The following is a 25,214-nucleotide window of genomic DNA, read 5'->3' as shown; positions in this document are numbered from 1 at the left end:
TGGTTTACCTGATGTAGGGGGAATGTGGGTATTGTCATTTTTAAAAACTTCTCAGATGTTTCTAGAAGCTGTGTTTGAGAATCATTGTTCTAGACACTCTGACCAAATGATAAGTAGTACTAGTGATAGCAGACATCCTTTTCTGGCTTCTGATCATAAGCTTCTAGTATTGCACCATTAATGGTGATATGAGCTGATCATTTGAGATTGACTCAGTGGTGTGTTGGAGGCAGCTGGTACCTGCTCAAAAGGTGTAACTGTACACATATTTTCCCAACTTCACATTCATTGACATTATGTTGATCACTTCAAATCAGCCATGGTTGATTCACATGGAAATTGACAAATGCTAAAATCAGCGCTCCCCACCTTCTCTGTCAACCTGTTCATTATTTACCAGCACATCACAGTAGATCTTTATTAGCTTAAAGAAGTATTCTTTTTTAAAAAAAAGAAAAAAATAAGAAGTATTCTTTTATTATTAGGCTATGAATAATTTTTGTCCTTCATTATCATTTGCATTTCATTGCAACCACCTTTTAATCACATTGTCATCTTATATCAGCCACGTTCTAAAACCTTGTGTTTCTCACTGTAAATGCTTTTTTCCAGAGGGATTCCTGTATTCTGATTCTTCAGAGAGTTTTCCTTCTATTAAACTACATTGACTTTTCCTAAACCGAATAACTCTTTTTATGGAGGAAACTTTTTTTCTTCTTCATCTTCCCTCCTCCTATCCTTCCTGTCCTCTGATACTCACCAGTCTACTCTCTATCTTCATGAGATCTACAGACCTAAGAACCTTTTTAGTTTGTTCTTTTGGTTGGTTTATAGACAAGCAAGAGTCAAATTTGAGTTTGTAAGATATCAGTGTGAGTTCTTGCATAAAAATTCCAGATACAAATGAGTAAAAAAGTTTAAAATTCTTCTAATAATCACTGCTGTGGTGAGCCACGGATTCAGAAGGTAGGGTGTTTGGGTGGAAAAGAGTGGTTCACAGTGACCAACCTAGAGGAAAAGATGGACTGCATGTTCTTCAGGCAATCCTCTATGAATACTGTCTTGTCACAAAGATGTATGTAAGAATTACAGACTATGGCCGGGCACAGTGGCTCATGCCTGTAATCCCAGCACTTTGGGAGGCCGAGGCTGGTGGATCCCTTGAGGTCAGGAGTTCAAGACCATTCTGGCCAATATGGTGAAACCCTGCCTCTACTAAAAATACAAAAATTAGCCAGGTGTGGTGGCACGCACCTGTAATCCCAGCTACTCACGAGGCTGAGGCACGAGAATCGCTTGAACCTGATAGGCAGAGGTTGCAGTGAGCCGAGATTGCGCCACTGCACTCCAGCCTGGGCAACAGAGTGAGACTCTGTCTCAAAAAAAAAAAAAATTGAATTGCAGACTATAAAGCTGGAATTGCCATTCTCTGAGAAGTAATTATAATGTACAAATCACCATCTAGTCAGATAAATGTAGACCAATATGCTATACAATCAAGCTGAAATTGGAGTTGACAGTGTCTTGTGAATATTAGGGATCCTAAACAGACACATGGCTAAATTGGTGTTTACTTTCACTGAGAATGGAACAGGCCTTGGGCAGGGCCATGCTTTTTCTATACCCAGATTTTTGAGGGTTTTTATCCTGAAGGGATATTGAATTTTGTCAAATGCTTTTTCAGTAACAATTGAAATTATAGTATGGTTTTTGTCCTTCGTTTTATTGGTATGATGTACTGTATTGATTTATTTGTGTATGTTGAGCCATCCTTGCATCCCTGAGATAAATCCCACTTGGTCATGATGAAGGATTTTTAAAATTTGTTGAATTTGGCTTGCTAGTATTTTGTTGAGGGTATATGTGTGTGTGTGTGTGTATATATATATATATATATATATAAATTGATCAGTGGTTATGGCCAATAGCTTTTTGTTTGTTTGTTTGTTTGTTTGTTTTTTTGATGTGTTTTGGTCTGGTTTTGGTATCAGGGTAATATTGGCCTCGTAGAGTGAGTTTGGAAGTACTCCCTCCCCCCTCTATTTTTTCAGAATAGTTTGAATAGGTTTAGTATTAGCTCTTCTTTAAGTGTTTGGTAGAATTCAGCAGTAAAGCTATTGGGTCCCAGACTTTTCTTTGCTGTTAGACTTTTTATTATGCCTTTGATCTTGTTCCTTGTTATTGGTCGGTTCAGGTTTTGGATTTATTCCTGGTTCAATCTTGGTAGGTTGTGTGTGTCTAGGAATTTATCAATTTCTTCTAGTTTTCCAATTTATTGGCATATAGTTCCTCATAGTAGCCACTAATTACCCTTTGAATTTCTGCAGTATCAGTTGTAATGTCTCCTTTCTCATCTCTGATTTTATTTATTGGGATATTCTCTCTTTTTATCTTAATCTGGCTAAAGGTTTGTCAATTTTATGTATCTTTTCAGAAAACCAACTTTTTGTTTTATTGATCTTTTTGTATTATTATCATGTCAAATTCATTTTATTTCTGCTCTGATCTTAATTATTTCTTCTACTAATTTTGGATTGGGTTTGCTCTTGCTTTTCTAGTTCTTTAAGATACATCATTAGGTTATTTATTTGAAGTTTTTCTTTTTGATGTAGGCATTATAGCTATAACCTTCCATCTTAGTACTGCTTTTACTGTATCCCATACGTTTTAGTATATTACATTTCCATTATCATTTGCTTTAAGAAAATGTTCAGTTTTCTTCTTAATTTTACCATTGGCCCACTGATCGTTCAGGAGGATATTAATTTCCATGTGTTTGTATAGTTTCCAAAATTCCTCTTCTTATTGATTTCTAGCTTTTTTTTCCATTGTGGTCAGAGAAGATACTTGATATTATTTCAGTTTTTTTGAATGTTTTAAGACTTGCTTTATGGGTGGGTGCAGTTGCTCACGCCTGTAATCCTAGCACTTTGGGAGGCCGAAGTGGGCAGATCGCTTGAGTCCAGGAGTTCAAGACCAGCCTGGGTAACATAGTGAAACCCTGTCTCTACTAAAAGTACAAAAAGTTATCCAGGTGTGGTGGCACACGCTTGTAGTTCCAGCTACTAGTGGGGGCTGAGATGGGAGGGCTGCTTGAACCTATGAGGCCGAGACTGCAGTGAGCCACTGCATTCCAGCCTGGGTGGTGGAGTGAGACCTTGTCTCAAAAAAAAAAGACTGGTTTTGTGACCTAACATATGGTCTGTCCTTGAGAATGATCCATGTGCTGAGGTGAAGAATGTGTATTCTGTAGCCATTGGATGAAATGTTCTGTAAATATCTACTAGATCCATTTGGTCCATAGTGCAGATTAAGTCGAATGCTTCTTTGTTGATTTTCTGTCTGGGAGATCTGTTTAATGCTGAAAGTAGGGGTGTTGAAGGGTTTAGCTATTATCCTATTGAAATCTACCTCTCCTTTTAGCTCTAATAATATTTATATGTTTGGGTGCTCCAGCACTGGGTGTATTATATTTAAAATTGTTATTTCCTCTTGCTAAATTGACCCCTTTATCATTATGGGGTCATAATGATCTTCTAAAGATTTAAAGTAGTGAAGGAAAAAAAAACTTTTATTCTAGAATAGTATGTCTATTGGAAATGTCCTTCAAACATGAAAGAGAAATAAAGACTTTCCTGACAAACAAAAGCTGAGGGATTTCATCAATACGAGATCTGTCCTACAAGACAGATGATCTTCTTTGTCTCTTACAGTTTTTGTCTTGAAGTCTATTTTTTCTAATATAAGTATAGCTACTCTGTTCTTTTTTGGTTTCCATTGGCATGGAGTATCTTTTTTCCACCCTTTTATTTTCAGTCTATGTGTGTCTTTACAGGATAAATGTGTTTTTTGTAGGCAAGAGTAATTTGATCTATTTTTTTTTATCCATTCAGCTACTGTATGTCTTTTGATTGGAGAGTTTTGTCTATTTATAGTCAATGTTATTATTGATAAGTAATGATTTACCCCGTCCCATTTTATTATTTGTTTTCTGATTGTTTTGTGGTCTTGTCTTCCTTCTTTTCTTCCTGTCTTTTTAGTGAAGTAGATTTTCTCTAGTGGTATGATTTTAATTTCTTCCTTTTTATTTTTTGTGTATCCATTGTATCTTTTTTGATTTGAGGTTATTAAGAGGTTTGCAAATTCTCTCTTATAACCCATTATTGTAAACTGATGACAACTTATAACTGATAGCATAAACAAACAAACAAGGAAAAAAGGAAACTAATAAAAACTTTACACCATAATTTTTTCTGCCCACTTTTCAGTTTTTTGTTGTTTCCATTTATGTCTTGTTGTACTCTCTATGTCTTTAAAAGTTGTTGGAGTTATTATTTTTGATTGATTCATTGTTTAGTCTTTCTACTTAAGAGTGGTTTACACATTACAGTGACGGTGTTATAATATTCTGTGTTTTTCTGTGTACTTACTATTACCAGTGAGTTTTATATCTTCAGATGATTTCTTAGTGCTCATTACTGTTCTTCTCTTTCTGAATGAAGTACTCTCTTTAGCGTCTCTTGTAAGATAGATCTGCTATTGATGAAATCTCTCAGCTTTTGTTTGTCTTGGAAAGTCTTTATTTTTCCTTCATGTTTGAAGGACATTTTCACCAGATATACTATTCTAGGGTAAGAGTTTTTCTTCTTCAGCACTTTATGTCATGCCACTCTCTCTTGGCCTGTAAGGTCTCCACTGAAAAGTCTGCTGTCAGACATATTCGAGCTCCTTTTTATGTTACTTGTCTCTTTTCCCCTTTCTGCTTTTAGGATCCTTTTTTTATCCTTGATCTTGAGGAATCTGATTATTAAATGCCTTTAGATATTCTTGTTTGGGTTAAATGTCTCTGGTGTTCTATAACCGTCTTGTACTTCAAAGTTGATATCGCTGATACTATCCCACTGAATAAGCTTGCTACCCCTGTCTCTTTCTCTACCTCCTCTTTAAGGCCAGTAACTCTTATATATGCCCTTTTGAGACTATTTTATAGATCCTGTAGGCATGCTTCGTTGTTTTTCATTCTTTTCTCTTTTGTCTCCTCTAAATGTGTATTTTTGAATAGCCTGTCTTCAAGCTCATCAATTCTTCTGCTTGATCAATTATGTTATTATAAGACTCTGATGCATTCTTCTGCATGTCACTTACATTTTTTAACTCCAGAATTTCTGCTTGATTTTTAAAATTATTTCAATGTCTTTGTTAAATGTATGTGATAGAATTCTGAATTCCTTTTCTATATTATATTGAATTTCTTTGAGTTTTCTCAAAATAGCTATTTTGATTTCTCTGTCTTATATGTCACATACCTCTGTTTCTCCAAGATTAGTCTCTGATGCCTTATTTAGTTCATTTTGGAAGGTCATATTTTCTTGAATGGTCCTGATGCTTGTGAATGTTCGTCTGTTTCTGGGCATCTAAGAGTTAAGTAGTGTAGTCTTTTTAGTCTGGGCTTGTTTGTACTTGTCCTCCTTGGGAAGGCTTTCCAGATATTTGAAAGGACTTGAGTGTTTTCATCCAAGCCATATCTGCATTAGAGAGCATCCCATACCCAGTAATTCTGTGGTTCTTGCAGATTTGTAGCGGTACCACCTTGATGGTGTTGAATAAGATCTGGAAGACTTCTCTGGATTACTAGGCAGAGACTCTTGTTTTCTTTCCTTACTTTCTCCTTTTACTTTTAAAGTCCACTTTTACTTTTCCCTCTACTTTTCTGAAGCAGAAGGAGTCTCTCCCCACAGCTACCACAGCTGGGAACGTGTTGAGTCATACCTGAAGCCCACAAAGTTTCGTCTAAGGCCCAATGAGTACTATCTGGGTTTTGCTTCTGGTTATTTAGGGTCCAAAGGTTCTTTAGTCAGCATGTGATGGGTCCTGCCAGGACTGGGTTCTTCCATTCAACGCAGTGGGTTCCCTTTTGGCCCCAGGTGTGTGTAGAAATGTCTGGGAGCTAGAGTCTGGAAAAGGGGCCTTAGGACTCTGATGAGTGCTCTAGGCTACTGTGGCTGAGCTAGTATACAAGATGCAAGACAAAGTCCTCTTTACTCTTGCCCCCTCTTTTCCTCAAGCAGAAGGAGGGGGTATCTTTTGGAGCCTTGAGCTGTGCTGTGTGGGGTGGTGCAAGGACTCCCATAGCCACCATGGCTGGTGTCTCAGTAGGTTGCATGCCTCCCAAATTCACTGGCTCTGAGCCCAGTTCAACACTAGGACTAATATAAGAGTTGCAGTCCTTGTGGCTTAGAGTGCCCTTCAAGTTTATTTAGGGATCCAGAGCACTTTAGCCTGCAGTGTCAAGGCTTAGAACTAGGATGTGTGATTCCCCTCTAGCTAGGGCTGGTTTAAATGCTCCCTGTGTGGGTTGTCCTTAGCTGAGTTCAGCCTGATTTTGCTTTCTTCCATGTGACAGGGTAGCACGGAGTTCAATGCAGTGTCTCACAATTGCTGCACTCTCTCTTTCTGAAGTACACACATTCCAGTATCTCTTTTTTTGGAGAAATGTTTGCTCATATTTTCTTACCCATTTTTTACTTGGGTTATTTGTTTTCTTGTTATTTAGTTGTTTGAGTTACTTCTATATTTTGGATATCAGCCCCTTATCAGATTTATGGTTTGCCAATGTTTTTACCCAATCCGTGGGTTGTCCCCTCACTGTGTTAATTGTTTCCATTTCTTTGCAGAAGCTTTTTAGTTTGGTGCAATTCCATTTGTCTACGTTAGCATTTGTTGCTTGTGTCTTTAGAGTCTGATCCAAGAAATCATTGCCCAGACAAATGTCATGGAGCTTTTCACCTATGTTTTCTTCTAGTAGTTTTATGGTTTCTGGTCTTACATTTAAGTCTTTATTCATTTTGTGTTGATTTTTGTATACAGTGTAAGATAGAGTTCAATTTCCTTCCGTATGAGGATATCCAGTTTTTCCAACACCATTTACTGAATAGAGTATCCTTTCCCTGTTGAGTGTTCTTGACACCTTTGTCAAAAAATCAATTAACTCTAAGTACTTGGGTTTACGTCTGGACTTTCTATTCTGTACTATTGGTTGATTGGTCTGTTTTTATGCCAGTACCATGCTGTTTATATGTGATTATAATAACTTCATAATATATTTTGAAGTCAGAGAATGTGATACCTTCATGTTTTTTCCTTTTGCTAAAGATTGCTTTGACTATTCAGGGTCTTTTGTCATTTCATATGAATTTTATGATTATCTTCTATTTCTGTGAAAAATGACATTGGAATTTTGATAGGAATTGCATTGAACCCAGAGAACGCTTTGGGAAGTATGGACATTTTAACAAGATTAGTTCTTCTAATCCATGGACATGGACTATTTTTTCATTTATTTGTGTCTTCAGTTTGTTTTATCAGTGTTTTATAGTTTTTAGTGTAGCAGTTATTCACTTCCTTGACTAAATTTATTCCTAAGTTTTTTCTTTATTTAATACTATTGTAAATGGGATTGTTTTTGAAATTTTTTTCAAATAGTTCATTGTTAGTCTGTAGAAATGCGACTGATAGAGGCTAAACATTACTCTGATGTTCTTGTTTTTGCCTCCTCTGTTATTTTTGGTTTGGCCTAAAGACTTAAATATCATCTGAGAAGCACAGTTCTTTTAGTCATATTTCCGTGGTTACATATGAGCCCAGTTGATACGGTGGTAAGGTGTCATGGGTGGGGAAGTCTTCTATAAGATTATGTTTCTGTCTTTTAGTGAGCTGTGCCCCTGGCCTGTGACTTACTTAAGTTCTTCTCAGGAATTTTTTTTTCCCCCTCTTGGGAGAGATGGGAAGGCAAATTGGGTCTGGAATTCGGTATTTCCCTTCACCTCGTTCGCTTAGGTTCTGATAAAACTCCAGGAGGTTTTGATCTGGTAAAAATAGTTTCTCTTGAGGGAAGACCTTGTTAAGAAGAAGAGAAGGGTCTGTGAATATTTTTAAATGACTACTTATCTTTCCCCCCTGCTGGAAGCATGAGGGGATTTTTCACCATCAAAACTTGATAGGACTCTTGTAGGTAAAACTCACAAAAGTTTGGGAGCCCCTTTTGGACTGGGCCCCATTGGAGTTTTTACCTCTCAAATCCCAGCATATTAAGCCTCCAGCAATTTGTAAATTACAGATTAGGTTATCCTATCCCAGTGCTGGTTCCCAAGGAGTTTTCTACTCCTGGCCTTCTGTTACTGTAAGATTTGGTTCTCTCTATCTATCTCCTCACTTCTGGGGACAGCCATTTACCCTATGACCCCAGTTATCTGATGAATCTAAGAAGAGTTGATTTTGTTTGTTCAGTTTTTTCTTGTTGTGTGAATTGGATAGATTACTTTCTTATTTCTTATATGGCAGACCAGAATGCAGTCATGTTTTTGAAATATCAAAGATTTGCTTCTTCTAAAGTTTTGATCTCTTAAAAACTACTTAGGGTAATATACTTTGTTTTTCTTTTAAAAGAGGGAAAATGTAAGATTTTTTTTGATGATTAACTTTTGTTTTTTGTTTACTTTTCTCAAATAGATCCTAAATGCCCAGGAGATGTTGATTTTCATAATAGTGACTGGGACATTAAGACAATCACCAGCTCCTTGAAATTCTACCTCAGGTATGCCTGATTTGAATTGGGAGTTTGCTTTTCATAGCTGGTGAAATTTCTCTGGGTGTTGAGCGGAGTTAACGTGGTCTCAGTTCCAGGAGTTTGGATAGAATTGCTTAAGAAAAAACATGTGAAGAGGATTTCTGGCCAAGAATGTGCAAAGACTGTTTTTTAAATCTGAGAGTTTAAGCAAGAGAAGCATAAAAATAATAGAATTGTTACTGAAAAAAGGCTAAAAAGATTATGTTCAAAAAACATGCACTTGAAATCATTGAGTACGTTTTGCTCTTCACAGATAGAGTGATGTTGTGATGGATTCACTAGTAGAATCAGGAGCTGGGACTATTCAGGGTGGCTAACATGTTTTAGAGGATAATAACCATTTTGAAATGTCAAATTGCGTTTGGGCAAAAATGGTATATGTGTGTGATGTGCTACGTATCATGTCTTAATCCAGGTAATGGAAATAAAAACCAAGAAAATACAACTGTAATAATGTTGGAGCTAAATGAACTGTCAGCAGTATGGAAAAAAGTTAGCTCACCAACAAAATTTGGGAATGTGCAATATTAATGAATATATTCTTCAGTTTATTGGCATAAATTTATATTATGCAAAAGGTGCTTAAGACATATATATTTTTTAAACACATTGATTTCTTACCACTCTTTATGTCTCATAGTATGTATCATACTTTATGTGCAAAAGCCTCTTCTTTTCAATGATTGTGTTCTTGAGCCATTAAGATTGATACATAAGTTCTGGGAAATCTCATTAATCTAAAATAGATTGGGTTTCAGATATTACTGTTAAATATTTTGCTACTGTAGCATCATCTTAGAGCTTTCCATAAACTTGAATGTTCTTTCCAGGAATATTTCTCCTGCATCTGCTGATAAAGAAAAGAACTGTTATTGGAGGGTTTATTCTGTACTAGGCTACGGCTAGTTGTTTACACTGATAGTGTCATTGTTTTTTTCTCCCATTAACCGAGTGTACTAGGTGGTACTTGACTCGTTTTGCAGATGAGGAAACCAAGGTGCACCACTTTCTCCATTAAGTAATAGCCATGGTCCCAGCTTGTATTTTTTAAATCTCAGTGTCTCTGACTTATAAGGCCCCTGGTACTGGGGCATCTTCTTCTCCTGCCCCCTACTCCCAGGAGCTTTGGCCTTCTTTGGATGGCTTGGTAATTTAGTAAAGACAGAGAGCAATCTGTTACAAATACTTTAAGAAGACTTGTTGTGATGAAAATAGTGGGAATAAGTGATTCTGTATCTCTAGCTTCCTTCAAAGGAGTCTCAACATTTTCTTAGATTTGTAAAGCCTTCCCCACATTGCATTATTCCCAGCTCATCCTATAATAGGCAGGGTGGCCCTTTTCAAAGATGAGAGGGTCAAGCCTGAAAGTGCGAGTGGGCGGCACCCCCAGTAAGTGATATTTGTTCTCGAGACTCTCATCCATGGTTCTGTAATATACACCAGCCAGTAAATACCCTATAGAATTCTCAAAGATAGCTATGTTCCAGGACAGGTCTCCACACTCTGTTCTAGGTAACTAAATCACCCCTTATCTCTAACCTTTCCAGAGAAGTCCTCTAAAAATCATCCCTTCTCTCTCCCCTATTTTTATCCTCTCTCATTCAACTGGCTCTTTTTCCCAGTAAGTAATTATGCTCCAGCCACATACATCTTTAAATCAGTAAATGATTCAGTAAAAATATCTTGACTGCTTATTCTATGCCCAGTGTGATGTTAGGCACTAGGCAAACAGTTGTGTATAGATATGGTCTCTGACCTTAAAGAACTTATAGCCTAGTAAAGGGGACAGTCAGAAGACAAATAATCATACAAATGTAATAAACTCTAATAAGTACTCTGAAGGAAAGGTATAACGTGCTATGAAGGCATTTAATAGGAAGACGTCACCCATTTTGGTTTAAACTGAGGTTTGCACTGTAAGTCGGAATCAACTAAGTAGGAGTTGGGTTCCAGACAGAGGGAAATGAATACGCAAAGACTTGAGGCAGGAGGGAGGAAGGCCCCTTCAACAAACTACATGAATCAGTATAGGGGGAGTATTGAGTGTAGAGAGGGAGGGAGAGGTATGTAAGGGCCATATCATTCAGGGCTTTAAAGGATCTTTTAAAAATTAGGGTCTAAATTTATCTTAAAAGTAATGGGACTATATTGAAAGATTTTAAACAAGAGGTGCATATTGAGATTTGTATTTTGAAATAAAAAAGGATGGAGATTAGATTACAGTGATATAAAATGGGCAGAGATGTGGAAATCAGTTAGCCGGCTATGGCTGTCGTCCAGGCAAGAGATGATACTCATGCTTGGACTAGGGAGTAGCAGTAGATATTCCTAGAAGTAAGCATATTCAAGAGATTTGGGAAGTACAATTCATGAATTGGATATGAGGATTAGGGATAGGGAGACAAAAAGGTGACTTCCATGTTTCTGGCCCATACAACCAAATGATGGTCATGCATTTACTGATTTGAGAAACACACGAAGACTAAGTTTGAGGGAGGCAATAAGTTGGAATTTGGATATGTCGAATTTGGGTAGCTTTGAAGAAATCAGGGCACAATATTAAGCAGGCAATTGAATACGTAGGTCTGAAACTCAGTGATGAGTTCAGGGCTTGAACTAAAAAATTGGTGATCATTGACCATATAGACAATAGTTACAGCCAGGAACTTAAACAAGATTGCCTAATGAGATACTTTACCCCTTCTCGGTGGGGACTAAACTCTGATTTTTCATCTTGCCCAAATTCCTTTCTAAGGGGTCTGGGGAGTCATGCCCTCCAAGCCATAAATTCTCATCAGATGGGTTTTATTTAACCTTGTATATCATGACTTACTTTCCCATCTGACTCTGGCATAACAAGGGAGAAAATGAAAATGTTTTACCCCAAAATATATTTTCTTGCCATACCTTGAAATTGCCCTGCAAAGTCTCTTGTGGGAAAGATCCACATTCTATAGAGAATCCCCTTCCCCCATTGTTTTCCTTCATTTCTTTCCAGATCCAGGAGATAATCAACTAAGAGCCAGGTGCCCTTTTAGGTCTAATAAGAAACATTTTACAACGTACTCTCTCTAAAGTCTGGTATCTGAGAGATTCCTCCACACAATAAAACTTGGTCTCCACAATCCTTTATCTTAACCTGAACATTCCTTTCCATTGATCCCGGTCGTCACATAAACTCAACCAATTTTCAACCAGAAAATGTTTAAATTTACCTATAGCCTGGAAGCCCCCACTTTGAGTTGTCCTGCCTTTCTGAACCAAACCAATGTATTTCTTAAATGTATTTGATTGATATCTCATGCCTCCCTAAAAATATGTAAAACCAAGCTGTACCCCGACCACCTTGGGCACAAGTTCTCAGGACCTCCTGAGGGCTGTGTCACAGGCCATGGTCACTCATAGTTGGCTCAGAATAAATCTCTTAAAATATTGTACACAGTTTCACTCTTTTTGTCAACATCAGCCAAGCTTCTGTGCCAAGTAATATACACTCCTGGTCTGTACTTCTTAACTCCCCAGTTCCTTCTTAACTCATTGTAATCTAACTCTTACCCCCTCTGCTCCAATGAAGCTGCTTTTGCCAGGGTCACCAGGGATACCCTCAATGCTGCACACAAAGCACAGTTGTCAGTCTTTACCTTACTTGACCTTTTTGTAACATTTGAAGTTGTTAACAAGCCTTCTTTGATACTTTCTTCTGTTTTGGATTCTGCTGAATCACTTGCTTTTTGTTTTTCTCTAACCTCTTTGGTCATTTTTGTCAATCTCCTTTATGGGCTTTCTATTTGGTATTTTCCTGGGCTCTCTGCTCATTTTACTATAGTAGAACAACTGAAAACTGAAATATCTACAGGGACCAGGAAATAAAACTGAATGAAGTAGACTATTTTCGTATTAAACACTTTGCACATTGAACCTTTATTTGTATGACAAGCCCTTTGTTTACATACAAACAGCAGTGTTGTTTACTTCTACAAAGAACCAATAGAGCCAGATCTTTGCATTTTTCAACAGGGACAGGGGATATGGGTTTGTATATGAAATATCTCATTTTAAAATATTTTGATCATTGATTCAATTCCATTTCACTTTTATACACTGTGCTGGACAAAGAAGAAATATCGGAAGACCTCATGTAGCTGTTTGACTGCCAGTTTGCCAGCTCCCCTGGAGAAGTGGCATCTGTTCTTGTGGTTTCGTCATCTGTTCTCTAGGTTCCTGATTTTCACATCTGCTTCTCTGATCTAGCAGAGCCCTGCATCCAGCTTCTTAGTAGATATCACCTTCCTGAGGCCTCCCTGACTTAGCATCTCTACTTCCCTCTTAATCAACTCTTATTCTATTCACTCACCCAAACCAAACTGCTCCCTTGCCATCATACCCAATCAAAGAAGGAGTTCTTTCTTTAATATTTTTCAAAACAGTCTCCTCACCTATTCTTTCTATGCTTTGTCACCCAGGCTGGAGTGCAGTGTTGTGATCATGACTCATTGCAGGCTTGCCCTCCCGCCACACCCTTCTCTCTCTCAGGCTCAAGCAGTCCTCCCATCTCAGCCCCTTGAGTAGTCTGGACTACAAGCACGCACCACCATGCCCAGCTACTGTTTTTAAGTTATTTTTAAGAGGTAGGGGTCTCATTCAGTTGTCCAGACTGGTCTCGAACTCTTGGGCTTAAGTGATCCTCCTGCCTTGGCCTCCCAAAGTGCTGGGATTACAGATGTCAGCCACCATGACTAGCCCCTCTGTTTGTCTTTTATTATCTTTTGCTTGGATTACTACAGTAACAACAGTGGCAGGCAGTATAGTATAGTAATTAAAAGCATGGACTCAGGAGACAGACTTCCTGCTTCTGCCACTTATTAGCTTTGTAATTTTGGATGAGTTTTTAACTTCTCTAGGCCTCAGTTTCCTGATTGACGAACTGGAAATGGTACCTACCTCACAGAGTTGTTATGAGGTTTAAATGGGTTAATACATGTAAATCACTTAGAGCGGTACAGAGTTTGCTATTCTTATAATTATTAGTTGATTACTTACTTCCTCTGAGCCACCTACCATATACCTTTATTTTGTCATCGTACTTGTCCCACTGCATTGCAAATTTTGTGTATGGTGCTCTTCTCTACTAAACTATTAGCTCCTTGGAGGTTTGGACTATTTCTATTCATCTCTGGATCCCCAATACCTGGCATAATGCCAGGTACAAGTAAATGCTCAGCCAATGTTTTTTTTTTTTCTTTTTTTTTTTATTATTATTATACTTTAAGTTTTAGGGTACATGTGCACAATGTGCAGGTTAGTTACATATGTATACTTGTGCCATGCTGGTGTGCTGCACCCATTAACTCGTCATTTAACATTAGGTATATCTCCTAATGTTATCCCTCCCCCCTCCCCCCACCCCACAACAGTCCCCAGAGTGTGATGTTCCCCTTCCTGTGTCCATGTGTTCTCATTGTTCAATTCACATCTATGAGTGAGAACATGCGGTGTTTGGTTTTTTGTCCTTGCGATAGTTTACTGAGAATGTGTTTTGACTAAATGAGTAAACCCATTTGAGCCTGAGTTTCCTCCTCCCGTAAATGGGGATTTGAATAACTGCTCCACCTCACAGGATTATTGGGAGGACAATTGCAAAAGCACTTCGGAAATTCTAAGGATCTATCAAATCGTAAGGGATTCATGGTAGCATTCAGCATGGGTCCCCTCTGGAATTTTGCAGGACTGGTTTGTGCCTCTTTTTACTTCTAGGAGCTAGTTGGAGACCTTGCTAGAGGGCTCAGCCCATGCTTTTGCAGGTCTTTTGTTGAATTACTAGCAACTTGGATTCCCTGACGAAGCTTCAGGTGAAGAGAAAAATGTATATAATCCCACTAAGCTGTAGGGCTCAGGAACTTCAGCCTTGCTGTCCCCAGAACTAAGAATCCAATACCCAGCTGCTTTCTTCCCAAAGCAACTGACAATTTTCATTCATTTCAGGAATCTTTCTGAACCTGTCATGACCTATAGACTTCACAAAGAGCTGGTCTCTGCTGCCAGTAAGTATTTATGTTACTAATTAACTGTGTTGTCCTAGTTTCTTAATGTTTACTGCAATAAGCCTAGAAAATTGTTTGAGGGGAAGTGATTGAGGGCACAGAAACCTAAAACACATACACAAATTATGCACAACTGCCAAATGAAAGTATTCTTGCTTGCTAACTCAAGAGTTCTATTATTTTTCATAATTAGTGTTACTTAAGTGGGCTTGAGAAAATTGATTAACTTGAGGGTTGTGTGAATATAAAGGCTTTATTTATATATGTATTCATTGCCTCTTCCATCAGAACAAGAACATTGGCTCACATTACCAGGGGACAGCAAAATGGTTACACGACAGTTGCCGTTTCAACTTCCTTCAGCATTTTGCCTGTTCAAATGCTTTTCGACTGTGTTGTGAACCATTGTCCTTAATCTGTTAGTGCCAGCATCACATTTTCTAGATGAGAAAACTGAGGGAGAGGACGTCAGTACATAGGAAATAAGGCATAGAGAATCACCCCCAAAAGTTGGCGATTAAAGAAGCATTGAAAGTTTTGGCTGAGGCCACTGTATGAGTGCCCCTCTCCACCTCAATGTGACCCTTATTCTGCATCATATCCTGTGTGGTGTAGAGGAAAAAGATTCAGGGGACTTAACATCATAATGCGTCTTTGTTGAAACAGGGGAGCTTTGTTCTTTACTTCTGGGCTCTCTCAGTGATTTTAACAGGAATCCAGAGGCAGCAGCACACTTCTCAGTACCACAAGGAAGGTGGATGGGAATAGGTTTCCAGCTGGAAGTTTATCTGTGAGACTTCAGGAACAACCTGCTGTGCTCAGAGTTCTGACTCCCTCTGAGACAGTCTTCTCTTCTCATCCTTCTCTTTTCTATCTTCTATTTTCTACATCTTTTTAGACCTGTTTCTTTGTGTGTGTTTTTTTCTCTTTTTCTGCCTTTTTTCTTTCTTTATGTCTTTGTCTTTGTTTCTGGGTCTCTAATTTTTATTGTATTTCAGTGCCTATTTATCTCTCTGTCTCTTTTCATCTCATTGATTATCTCTCTCTCTGTGTGTGTCTCTGGGTGTCTTTCTCCGAATCTCTGTGTGTGTGTGTGTGTGTGCGCGCGCATGTGTGTGTGTTTGTGCATATATATGTGAGAATTTTGCTCAATCCAGTTGCCAAGAAAGCCAAACCATTTATCTCTTACTGTTCTATCCCAGAGTCTGACAACCTGGATTACCGCCTAGGAGCTATTCACTCCCTGGTATATAAGCTACCAGAAAAGAACCGAGAGATGCTGGAACTTCTGATAAGACACTTGGTCAAGTAAGTAACTGCTGGATTTTCAGAAAAAGTTCCTATTAGAGGACTGGCCCATGTGGCTGGACTACACAGAAACTGCCTCTCAGCTCTTTCAGCCCCAGCCCTTAAGTGCTTCCTTGGAAGCTGAATGCTCTGTGAGGAAGGCTATTTTGCCTTGACCCATGTACATATCCTCTTAGAGTCATCATGCATGTGGATTGTCTCAGTTGAAAGGTAGCAGCAAGGTAGAGTGGGGTGGACACAGGCTTTGCTGTCAGATGAGCCTGGTTTTGAATTGAAGCTCTCCAACTTATTTGCTGTATAATCTCAGGCAAACCTCTCTGAGTCTGTTTGGTCATCTGCACAATCCCTACAATGAAGGCCAGTTGTGTGGATTAGGATGAACACAGGTAAAATGCATGTCACATGAGAGGCTCTCAAGAAATGGCACTTTTTGTTAAGATTCTGGTCAACTTCTTGCCATGGTGTGGCTGGCAGTAACAGACAGCGGGATCCTGGAGAATAGTCCTGGTGACAGGCACTGAGATAGGCAGGTGAAAGGGGCACTTGTGTCCCACAATGGTGCTTCCTGGCCAGAAGATTTAATATTGTGAATCAAGATGAATTTACTTGGCTTAAAAAAGGCAGAAAGCATTCTGTCCAGGAGCCAGCAGACCTGGGCTCTAGTTTCATTTCTGCTTTCTGCTATTAGTTCATTTTGTGACCAGGGACAGGTCACTCTTGAGGCCTCTCTTGGTATATATATTAAAAAATTGTAATGTATTTTAAGTGTATATATTTAGCAAGTGCAGTTGTCTGCATACTCAAAATATGCAGTAATGATACATTTTAACCTCATTTGGAGAGGCTCTGAAACACCTAAAATTGAGGCCTTTAATGAAGGTGAGTTTCCAGGTTAATGGCTCTTTTGGCCTCCCCCTGTAATAAATCCTGAGTGCTTTGCCTGTCTGGACCTCAAGTTTTCCTATTATATGTGAGATCTCCAAGATCTGATTCAGCTCTGACTTTCAAAGACTGTTTTCTACACTTCTATGGCAAATGAATATTGTGGACACTGATGTAGGTAATAAGCAGAATTAACAAGAGAGAATGGCTTTTATATTTATTGCCAGTGTTTGCAATTTGAGCTAATAGAGAACATTAAGAGGCATGTGGTCTCCAAAAAGTAGTTTGTGATCATCTCAGTAAATGTACAAAAATCAGCAAAGAAGCTATTTGCATGTTAATTTAAAGTTGCCCTGGAGGAGTCTTTGAGTCCAAGTTCCAGATCTGTCACAAATATGCTGTGTGACCTAGAGAAAGCTCCTCCCACTCTCTGGGCCACAGTTTGTGCATCTATAACACGAAGAGACTGAAGCAGCTAATCTCAAAGGGTTTTTTCAGCTCTGACTTTCTGAGAGTCTCAACATGTGACGAGACCCAAGGACTCAATTGAGGATGCCCGTGCTTAGTGAGCATCAGGGTGCCTGCCTCTATCTGCCCAAAGGCTGGCTGCTTGGCTTACTTTAAGAATCTTAGTCCTCAAAATCTTGAAATCAAAAGAAGACATGAACAAATAGATCACAGAATTAGAATGGCAAATACTCTTAAGTATGTGGTAATATGCTCAAGCTCACTCATAGTAACAAAAATACAAATTAAACCTATACTGAGCTACCATTTATTGTCAAATCCTAATGCTTATTAATGAGACTATGGGGAAACTGTCCTCTAATACATTTATTGTATTAATGCAGTACAGTTCCAGAAGAGGGGATTTGGCGGTACCTAACAAATCTACACATTCAGTTATCCTTTGACCCAGCAAAACAGGGTAAAACAGGGTATATGATATGTTAGCTTTTTTTTTTAAGGCGTATACTCTAAAGATACACCTCCACCAATACAAACAACACATGCACAAGATTTCTCATTGCAGCACAATTTTCAAAAGCAAAAGATTGGAAACAACACAAATATCTGAAAATAGGGGACTAGTCGAGTAAATAAGGGTGTATTCAACAGTGTAGTATTATGCAGTAATTTAAGAAAAGAATGAGGAAGATCTCTATGAACTTTGTTTTGTGGTGATTTTCTGGGATATATTACAATTTTCCAGCACGTAAAACAAACAACATAAAAAATCTCAAGCTGTAAAACAAGGCTTATAATATGCTAGCTTTTCTTTTGTAAGAAAAAAGAGGAAAATGAGAATATGTAAGAATACACACACATTTAAAAAAATTTGTCAAATGAAGCATACACTAAGATAAATTTAAAAAAAACTAATGACTCCAAAAGTTAAATGTAGAGTTGCCATAGATCCAGCAACTCCACTCCTAGGTATATACCTAAGATAAATGAAAACATGTCTCCACACAAAATCTTGTACACAAATGTCCATAGCAGCATTATTTCATAGTTGTTGAAAAGTGGAAACAACCCAAATGTCTGTTAACTAATGAATAGGTAAACAAAATGTGATATACAGGCAATGGAATATTATTCAGCCATAAAAAAGGATGAAGTACTGATACATGCCACAACATGAATAAACACTAAAAGCATTATGCTAAGTGAAAAAAAACAAGACACAAAAGTACATATTTTATATGATTTCATTGATATGAAATGTTCAGAGTAGACAAATCTATAGAGAAAGAAAGTAGATGAGTGGTTGGCAAGGTCTGGGAAGTGGGGGTGTGAGAAGTAATGGGGAGTAATTGATAATGAGTATGAGGTTTCTTTTTGGAATGATGAAAATTTCTGGAATTATATAAGGGGTGACAGTTGCACGGCTCCGTGAATATACTAAAAACCACTTAATTATAACCTTTAAAAAGGTGAATTTTCTGATATGTAAAACATATTTCAATAAATGTATTATAAAAATAAACTAATGAAAGTGGTTATACTGGATAGGTGTGGTAAGTAGGGTGGAGGTGATAGGGGTAAGAGCTAGATTCCTCTAAGTATACCTCCTTATATACTTATGACTTTTAAGCCATATTAATGTTTTACATATCCAAAAAAGAAAATTAAATCAAAAATTATAAACCGTAAAACTGAACACCAATAAAAGCAAATGACTTTAATGAACCTAAGTGTTTATCAACTTGATAGCATAATTACAGAGAGAAAGCAATTATTTCAACTAACGTGTCAACACAGACCTCTGACTCATCCTTAATGAGATGTACTCTAGAAACAAGAAGAGCAAAATTTTAAGCAACACTCAGTAGGTTTATTAATAGTAGTAATATAATTTAACTTGAAACAAACACACAGATCTTATAAAGATAAAGCAAAAAAGTAAATATGTTAATGTTATCACAAGCTAAGTTTATAGTGTACAAAAGAGATACTGATAAAAAAGACATAAGGAAAAAAAATTTTAACATTAAAATTAAATTAAGAATGTTAATATGAATTCATGATTTAAAGAGAAAGCAACAAGAAGAAAAAACTTCATTCACTGAAACAGTGTCGAAGGGATTCTACCCAAAAAGAAGTGAATACACTTAGTGCCTAGTTTTTTGTTTTTAAATAGCATTTCCTTTTCAAAGGAATCAGGGGTGCTTAGAGAAATGGCTGATTCCATGTCTGGAGCAAGGAAAATACAAAGTTAGTCTTGGATAAATAGTTCCACCAAGCAAGAAAGAACAGAGTCACACTAATAGTGTCACGTCCAAAGGACGTAGAAACCTTGAAAGGGCTGACACTGATGATGTTTGAGCCAACCTGAACATCAATAACAATAAATAATGTATTTGGTTATTACATGTTGAAAAACAAAACTCCTGGAGGTGGGTAGAGGAAGGAAATCTCTTTATTGCAGAAGGAATACCAGCTAATAAACATAGGAGGAATGACAGAATTAGAAAAATCATTAGTTTGCAATCTAAGTGATCTGTTTTAGACATGAATCAAAACTGTTGGGCAAGAGTATTGAGGAATAGGATGTTCACATTATTCCAGTGTATTACTGACAAGTTACTTACTAATCACAAATAAAAAACAATGTATCTTTACAATGAACCTATCTGGCAGACACCACCTTAAGTAATTGATCAAAGTTAGCATCAGTAATAACGGAACAGGCCAAGTGCAGTGGCTCAGGCCTGTAATCCTAGCACTTTGGGAGGCCGAGGCGGGTGGATCACCTGAGGTAACGAGTTCGAGACCAGCCTGGCCAACATGGTGAAACTCCGTCTCCACAAAAACACAAAAATTAGCTGAGCATGATGGTGGATGCCTGTAATCCCAACTACTCTGGAGGCTGAGGTGGGAGAATTGCTTGAACCTGGGAGGCAGAGGTTGCAGTGAGCCGAGATTGTGCCATTGTAAATAATGGAACAAACCACCTTATGTACCTCCTAAGTAGACATAATAAAAATTATAAAACATTAACTGTGAAATATTTTTGCCAAAAATACGTAGCCTGAATCAAATTAATTCTTTCCAATTTGCAGGAAATAAAGAGTATAGAAAAACACACAGTATTTGACAGTCTATAAAGCTTTTGAAAAGGCTTGGACTTTTCAAAAAGTCAATGTTGTGGGAAAAAGTGGTAGAGGTACTGTTCTACATAAAGAGACTAAAGAAACAAACAAATACAGTATAAGAGCTTCGTTTGGATCCAAATTTGAAAAACGCAGCTATAAAAGACTTTTTCTCCCATAACATTTGAGAAAATTTGAATATGGACTAGATATTAGATGATATAGAATCTATGTTTTCTAAGATGCAAGCATGTTATTGTGGTTTTGTAGGAAAATGTGCTTATTCTTTGATGATGAATGCTGAAGTATTTAGGGTTGAAGCAATGTACTTTCAGAGGATTAAGAAAAAATATAGACAGAATAAAAGCAAATATGGCAATATGTTAATTTTTGAGTCTAGGTATAGACAGTATGAGTCTTCCTAGTACCACTCTTTCAACTGTTTTGTATGTTTGAAAATGTTTATAATGAAAATTGTAGGGAAATGTAAATAAAAAATAGGCTTAGTTTCAATAGAGAAATTTATACAGGAGAAGAAAATTCAAGTGTTTTTAAAATGCACATAATTATCTTGCCTGTCAACTGCTGCTTTCATCATCTATATGATGAGTACATCTATGCCTTTGTACTGTGTTTCCACTGACAGCCTGTTTTCTAGGCTAATAACAGGCAGAACCAAACTGACCTCAGCCAATTTGAGGTTCTCAATTATCCAGTTCTTTTTGGTTAGTATCTGTAGCTTCTATTAGTCAGAAGTAGGAGAACTCTAAGGTCACCTCCCTGGCAATCTTACTACCAGTGGAATATTACAATGGAAGCAAGCTCCGGGCCTAATTCTGCCATTCTTATAGCTATTTATCAGCAGGCAGACGAAAAAAGACTTGAACAACCTGTTCTGCAAACTCAAATGAAGTCCCAGCTCTCTGTCCTTTCAGATGCCCTGCCTGACAACATCTTGGATGAAAGGTTCACTGGAGGCAGATAAGATTGGAGCCAGACAATAAAATCCTACCATATAGTACCCCTATGTAACCTTAGGCCTGGGCTACCATTCTGAAGGGTATGGGTTATTAGCTTACTAGGTTCTTTTTACTTTTGTAATAATACTTCTCTTATTTGAGAAGCAATACTGTGCATTGTATAAGTTAGAAAATTTTTAAAAAGCCAAAAAAAAAAAAAAAAGGAAAAGCTTTCTGTTCCCAACATTCAATAATCATTACTGTTAATATAGTTCAGGTTTTTTCGGATCTCTCTCTCTCTCTCTCTCTCTCCTCTCTCTCTCTCTCCCTCCCTCTTTTTCTCTCTCTCTTTGTGTGTGTGTGCATGCATTTTTGTATACACATACCTGTTTGCATTTTTTTTTTACCAAAATGAGATTATGCTGTTCTTTAGTCTACTTTTTCCATTTTAACAATTTTGACTTTTCCAGACCATATTAACTTTTTCCCATTTGACCCAAAAGTGGCCTTTTATAGGTGTTTGTCCAATCTGGTATTCAATATAGGAACACATTTTATTTATGTCCTTATTGTGTTTTTAATCTAGCACAGTGCTTGTTTCTTTTATTATTATTATTATACTTTAAGTTCTGGGATACATGTGCAGAACGTGCAGGTTTGTTACATAGGTATACTCGTGCCATGGTGGTTTGCTGCACCCATCAACCCATCATCTACATTAGGTATTTCTCCTAATGCTGTCCATCCCCTAGCCCCCCACCCCCCGACAGGCCCCAGTGTGTGATGTTCCCCTCCCTGTGTCCATGTGTTCTCACTGTTCAACTCCCATTTATGAGTGAAAACATGTGGTGTTTGGTTTTCTGTTCCTATGTTAGTTTTCTGAGAATGATGGTTTCCAGCTTCATCCATGTCCCTGCAAAGGACATGATCTCATCCTTTTTTATGGCTGCATAGTATTCCATGGTGTATATGTGCCACATTTTCTTTATCCAGTTTATCACTGATGGGCATTTGCGTTGGTTCCAAATCTTTGCTATTGTGAATAGTGCTGCAATAAACATACGTGTACATGTGTCTTTATAGTAGAATGATGTATAATCCTTTGGGTATATACTCAGTAATGAGATTACCAGGTCAAATGGCATTTCAGGTTCTAGATCCTTGAGGAATCACCACACTGTCTTCCACAATGGTTGAATTAATTTATGCTCCCACCGACAGAGTAAAAGCATTCATATTTCTCCACATCCTCTCCAGCATCTGTTGTTTCCTGACTTTTTAATGACTGCCATTCTAACTGGCGTGAGATGGTATCTCATTGCAGTTTTGATTTGCATTTCTCTAATGACTAGTGATGATGAGCTTTCTTTCATATGTTTCTTGGCCTCATAAATGTGTTCTTTTGAAAAGTGTCTGTTCATTTCCCTCGCCCACTTTTTGATGGGGTTGTTTGTTTTTTTCTTGTAAATTTAAGTTCCTTGTAGATTCTGGATATTAGCCCTTTATCATATGGATAGATTGCAAAAATTTTCTCCTATTCTGTAGGTTGCCTTTCCACTCTGATGATAGTTTCTTTTGCTATGCAGAATCTCTTTAGTTTAACTAGATCCCCTTTGTCAATTTTGACTTTTGTTGCCATTGCTTTTGCTGTTTTAGTCATGAAGTCATTGTGCATGCCTATGTCCTGAATGGTATTGCCTATGTTTTTATCTAGGGTTTTTATGGTTTTACGTCTTACATTTAAGTCTTTAATCCACCTTGTGTTAACTATAAGGTCTAAGGAAGGGGTCCAGTTTCAGTTTTCTGCATATGGCAAACCAGTTTTCCCAACACCATTTATTACATAGGGAATCCTTTCCCTATTGCTTGTTTTTGGCAGGTTTGTCAAAGATCAGATGGTTGTAGATGTGTGGTGTTATTTCTGAGGCCTCTGTTCTCTTCCATTGGTCTATATATCTGTTTTGGTACCAGGACAATGCTGTTTTGGTTATTGTAGCCTTGTGGTATAGTTTGATGTCAGGTAGCATGATGCCTCCAGCTTTGTTATTTTTGCTTAGGATTGTCTTGGCTATATGGGCTCTTTTTTGGTTCCATATGAAATTTAAAGTAGTTGTTTCTAATTATGTGAAGAAAGTCAATGGTAGCTTGATGGGGATAGCATTGAATCTATAAATTACTTTGGGCAGTAAGGCCATTTTCATGATATTGATTCTTCCTATCCATGAGCATGGAATGTTTTTCCATTTGTTTGTGTCTTCTCTTATTTCCTTGAGTGGCAGTTTGTAGTTCTCCTTGAAGAGGCCCTTCACGTCCCTTGCATGTTGTATTCCTAGGTATTTTATTCTCTTTGTAGCAGTCGTGAATGAGAGTTCACTCATGATTTGGCTTTCTGTTATTGGTGTATAGGAATGCTTGTGATTTTTGCACATTGATTTTGTATTCTGAGACTTTGCTGAATTTGTTTATCAGCTTAAGGAGATTTTGGGCTGAGACCATGGGGTTTTCTAAATATACAATCATGTCATACGCAAACAGAGACAATTTGACTTCCTCTCTTCCTGTTTGAATACCCTTTATTTCTTTCTCTTGCCTGATTGCCCTGGCCAGAACTTCCAATACTATGTTGAATAGGAGTGGTGAGAGAGGGCATCCTTGTCTTGTGCCTATTTTCAAAGGGAATGCTTCCAGCTTTTGCCCATTCAATATAATATTGGCTGTGGGTTTGTCATAAATAGCTCTTACTATTTTGAGATACGTTCAATCAACACCTAGTTTATTGAGAGTTTTTAGCATGAAGGGGTGTTGAATTTTATCAAAAGCCTTTTCTGCATCTATTGAGATAATCCTCTGGTTTTTGTCATTGGTTCTGTTTCTGTTTCTCTTTCCTGATTTCCCTGGACAGAACTTCCAATACTGTGTTGAATAGGAGTGGTGAGAGAGGGCATGCTTGTCTTGTGGCGGTTTTTAAAGGGAATGCTTCCAGCTTTTGCCAATTCACTATCATATTGCCTGTGGATTTGTCATAAATATCTCTTATTATTTTGAGATATGTTCCATCAATACTTAGTTTATTGAGAGTTTTTAGCATGAAGTGATTTTCAAATTTATCAAAGGCCCTTTCTGCATCTATTGAGATAATTATGTGGTTTTTGTCATTGGTTCTGTTTATGTGATGGATTACATTTATTGATTTGCATATGTTGAACCACCCTTGCATCCCAGGGATGAAGCCAACTTGATCGTGGTGGATAAGCTTTTTGATGCGCTGCAGGATTCGGTTTGCCAGTATTTTGTTGAGGATTTCCGCATCAATGTTCATCAGGGATATTGGCCTGAAAGTTTTTGTTGTTGTTGTGTCTTCTGCCAGGTTTTGGTATCAGGATGATTCTGGCCTCACAAAATGAGTTAGGGAGGATTCCCTCTTTTTCTATTGTTTGGAATAGTTTTGGAAGGAATGGTAGCAGCTCCTCTTTGTACCTCTGGTAGAACTTGGCTGTGAATCCGTCTGGTCCTGGGGTTTTTTTGGTGGGTAGGCTATCAATTTCTGCCTCAATTTCAGAACTTGTTATTGGTCTATTCAGGGATACAACTTCTTCCTGGTTTAGTCTTGGGAGGGTGTAGGTGTCTAGGAATTTATCCATTTCTTCTAGATTTTCTAGTTTATTTGTGTAGAGGTATTTATAGTATTCTCTGATGGTAGTTTATATTTCTGTGGTATCAGTGGTGATATCCCCTTTATCATTTTTTATTGTGTCTATTTGATTTTTCTCTATTTTCTTCTTTATTAGTCTGGCTAGCAGTC

General features: G+C 37.7%; 1 protein-coding gene across 5 annotated transcripts in view; it reads left to right on the top strand.

Annotated features, from left to right (window-relative positions):
- OPHN1 (oligophrenin 1) overlaps positions 1-25,214 on the top strand; it is a 386,455-nt gene that overhangs the window by 303,731 nt on the left and 57,510 nt on the right. For all 5 annotated transcript variants that reach the window (XM_003816906.6, XM_014343473.4, XM_008970014.4 and 2 more), the window contains exons 16-18: positions 8,509-8,593; positions 14,609-14,667; positions 15,870-15,975. In XM_003816906.6, coding sequence (XP_003816954.2) covers positions 8,509-8,593; positions 14,609-14,667; positions 15,870-15,975 — 250 coding nt within the window. The remainder of the gene's footprint in view (positions 1-8,508; positions 8,594-14,608; positions 14,668-15,869; positions 15,976-25,214) is intronic.

Source organism: Pan paniscus, chromosome X (genome assembly GCF_029289425.2).
Source record: "Pan paniscus chromosome X, NHGRI_mPanPan1-v2.0_pri, whole genome shotgun sequence".
NCBI lineage: Eukaryota > Metazoa > Chordata > Mammalia > Primates > Hominidae > Pan > Pan paniscus.
The sequence above is the reverse complement of the archived record's forward strand: the minus strand, read 5'-3'. Positions and strand labels throughout refer to the sequence as shown.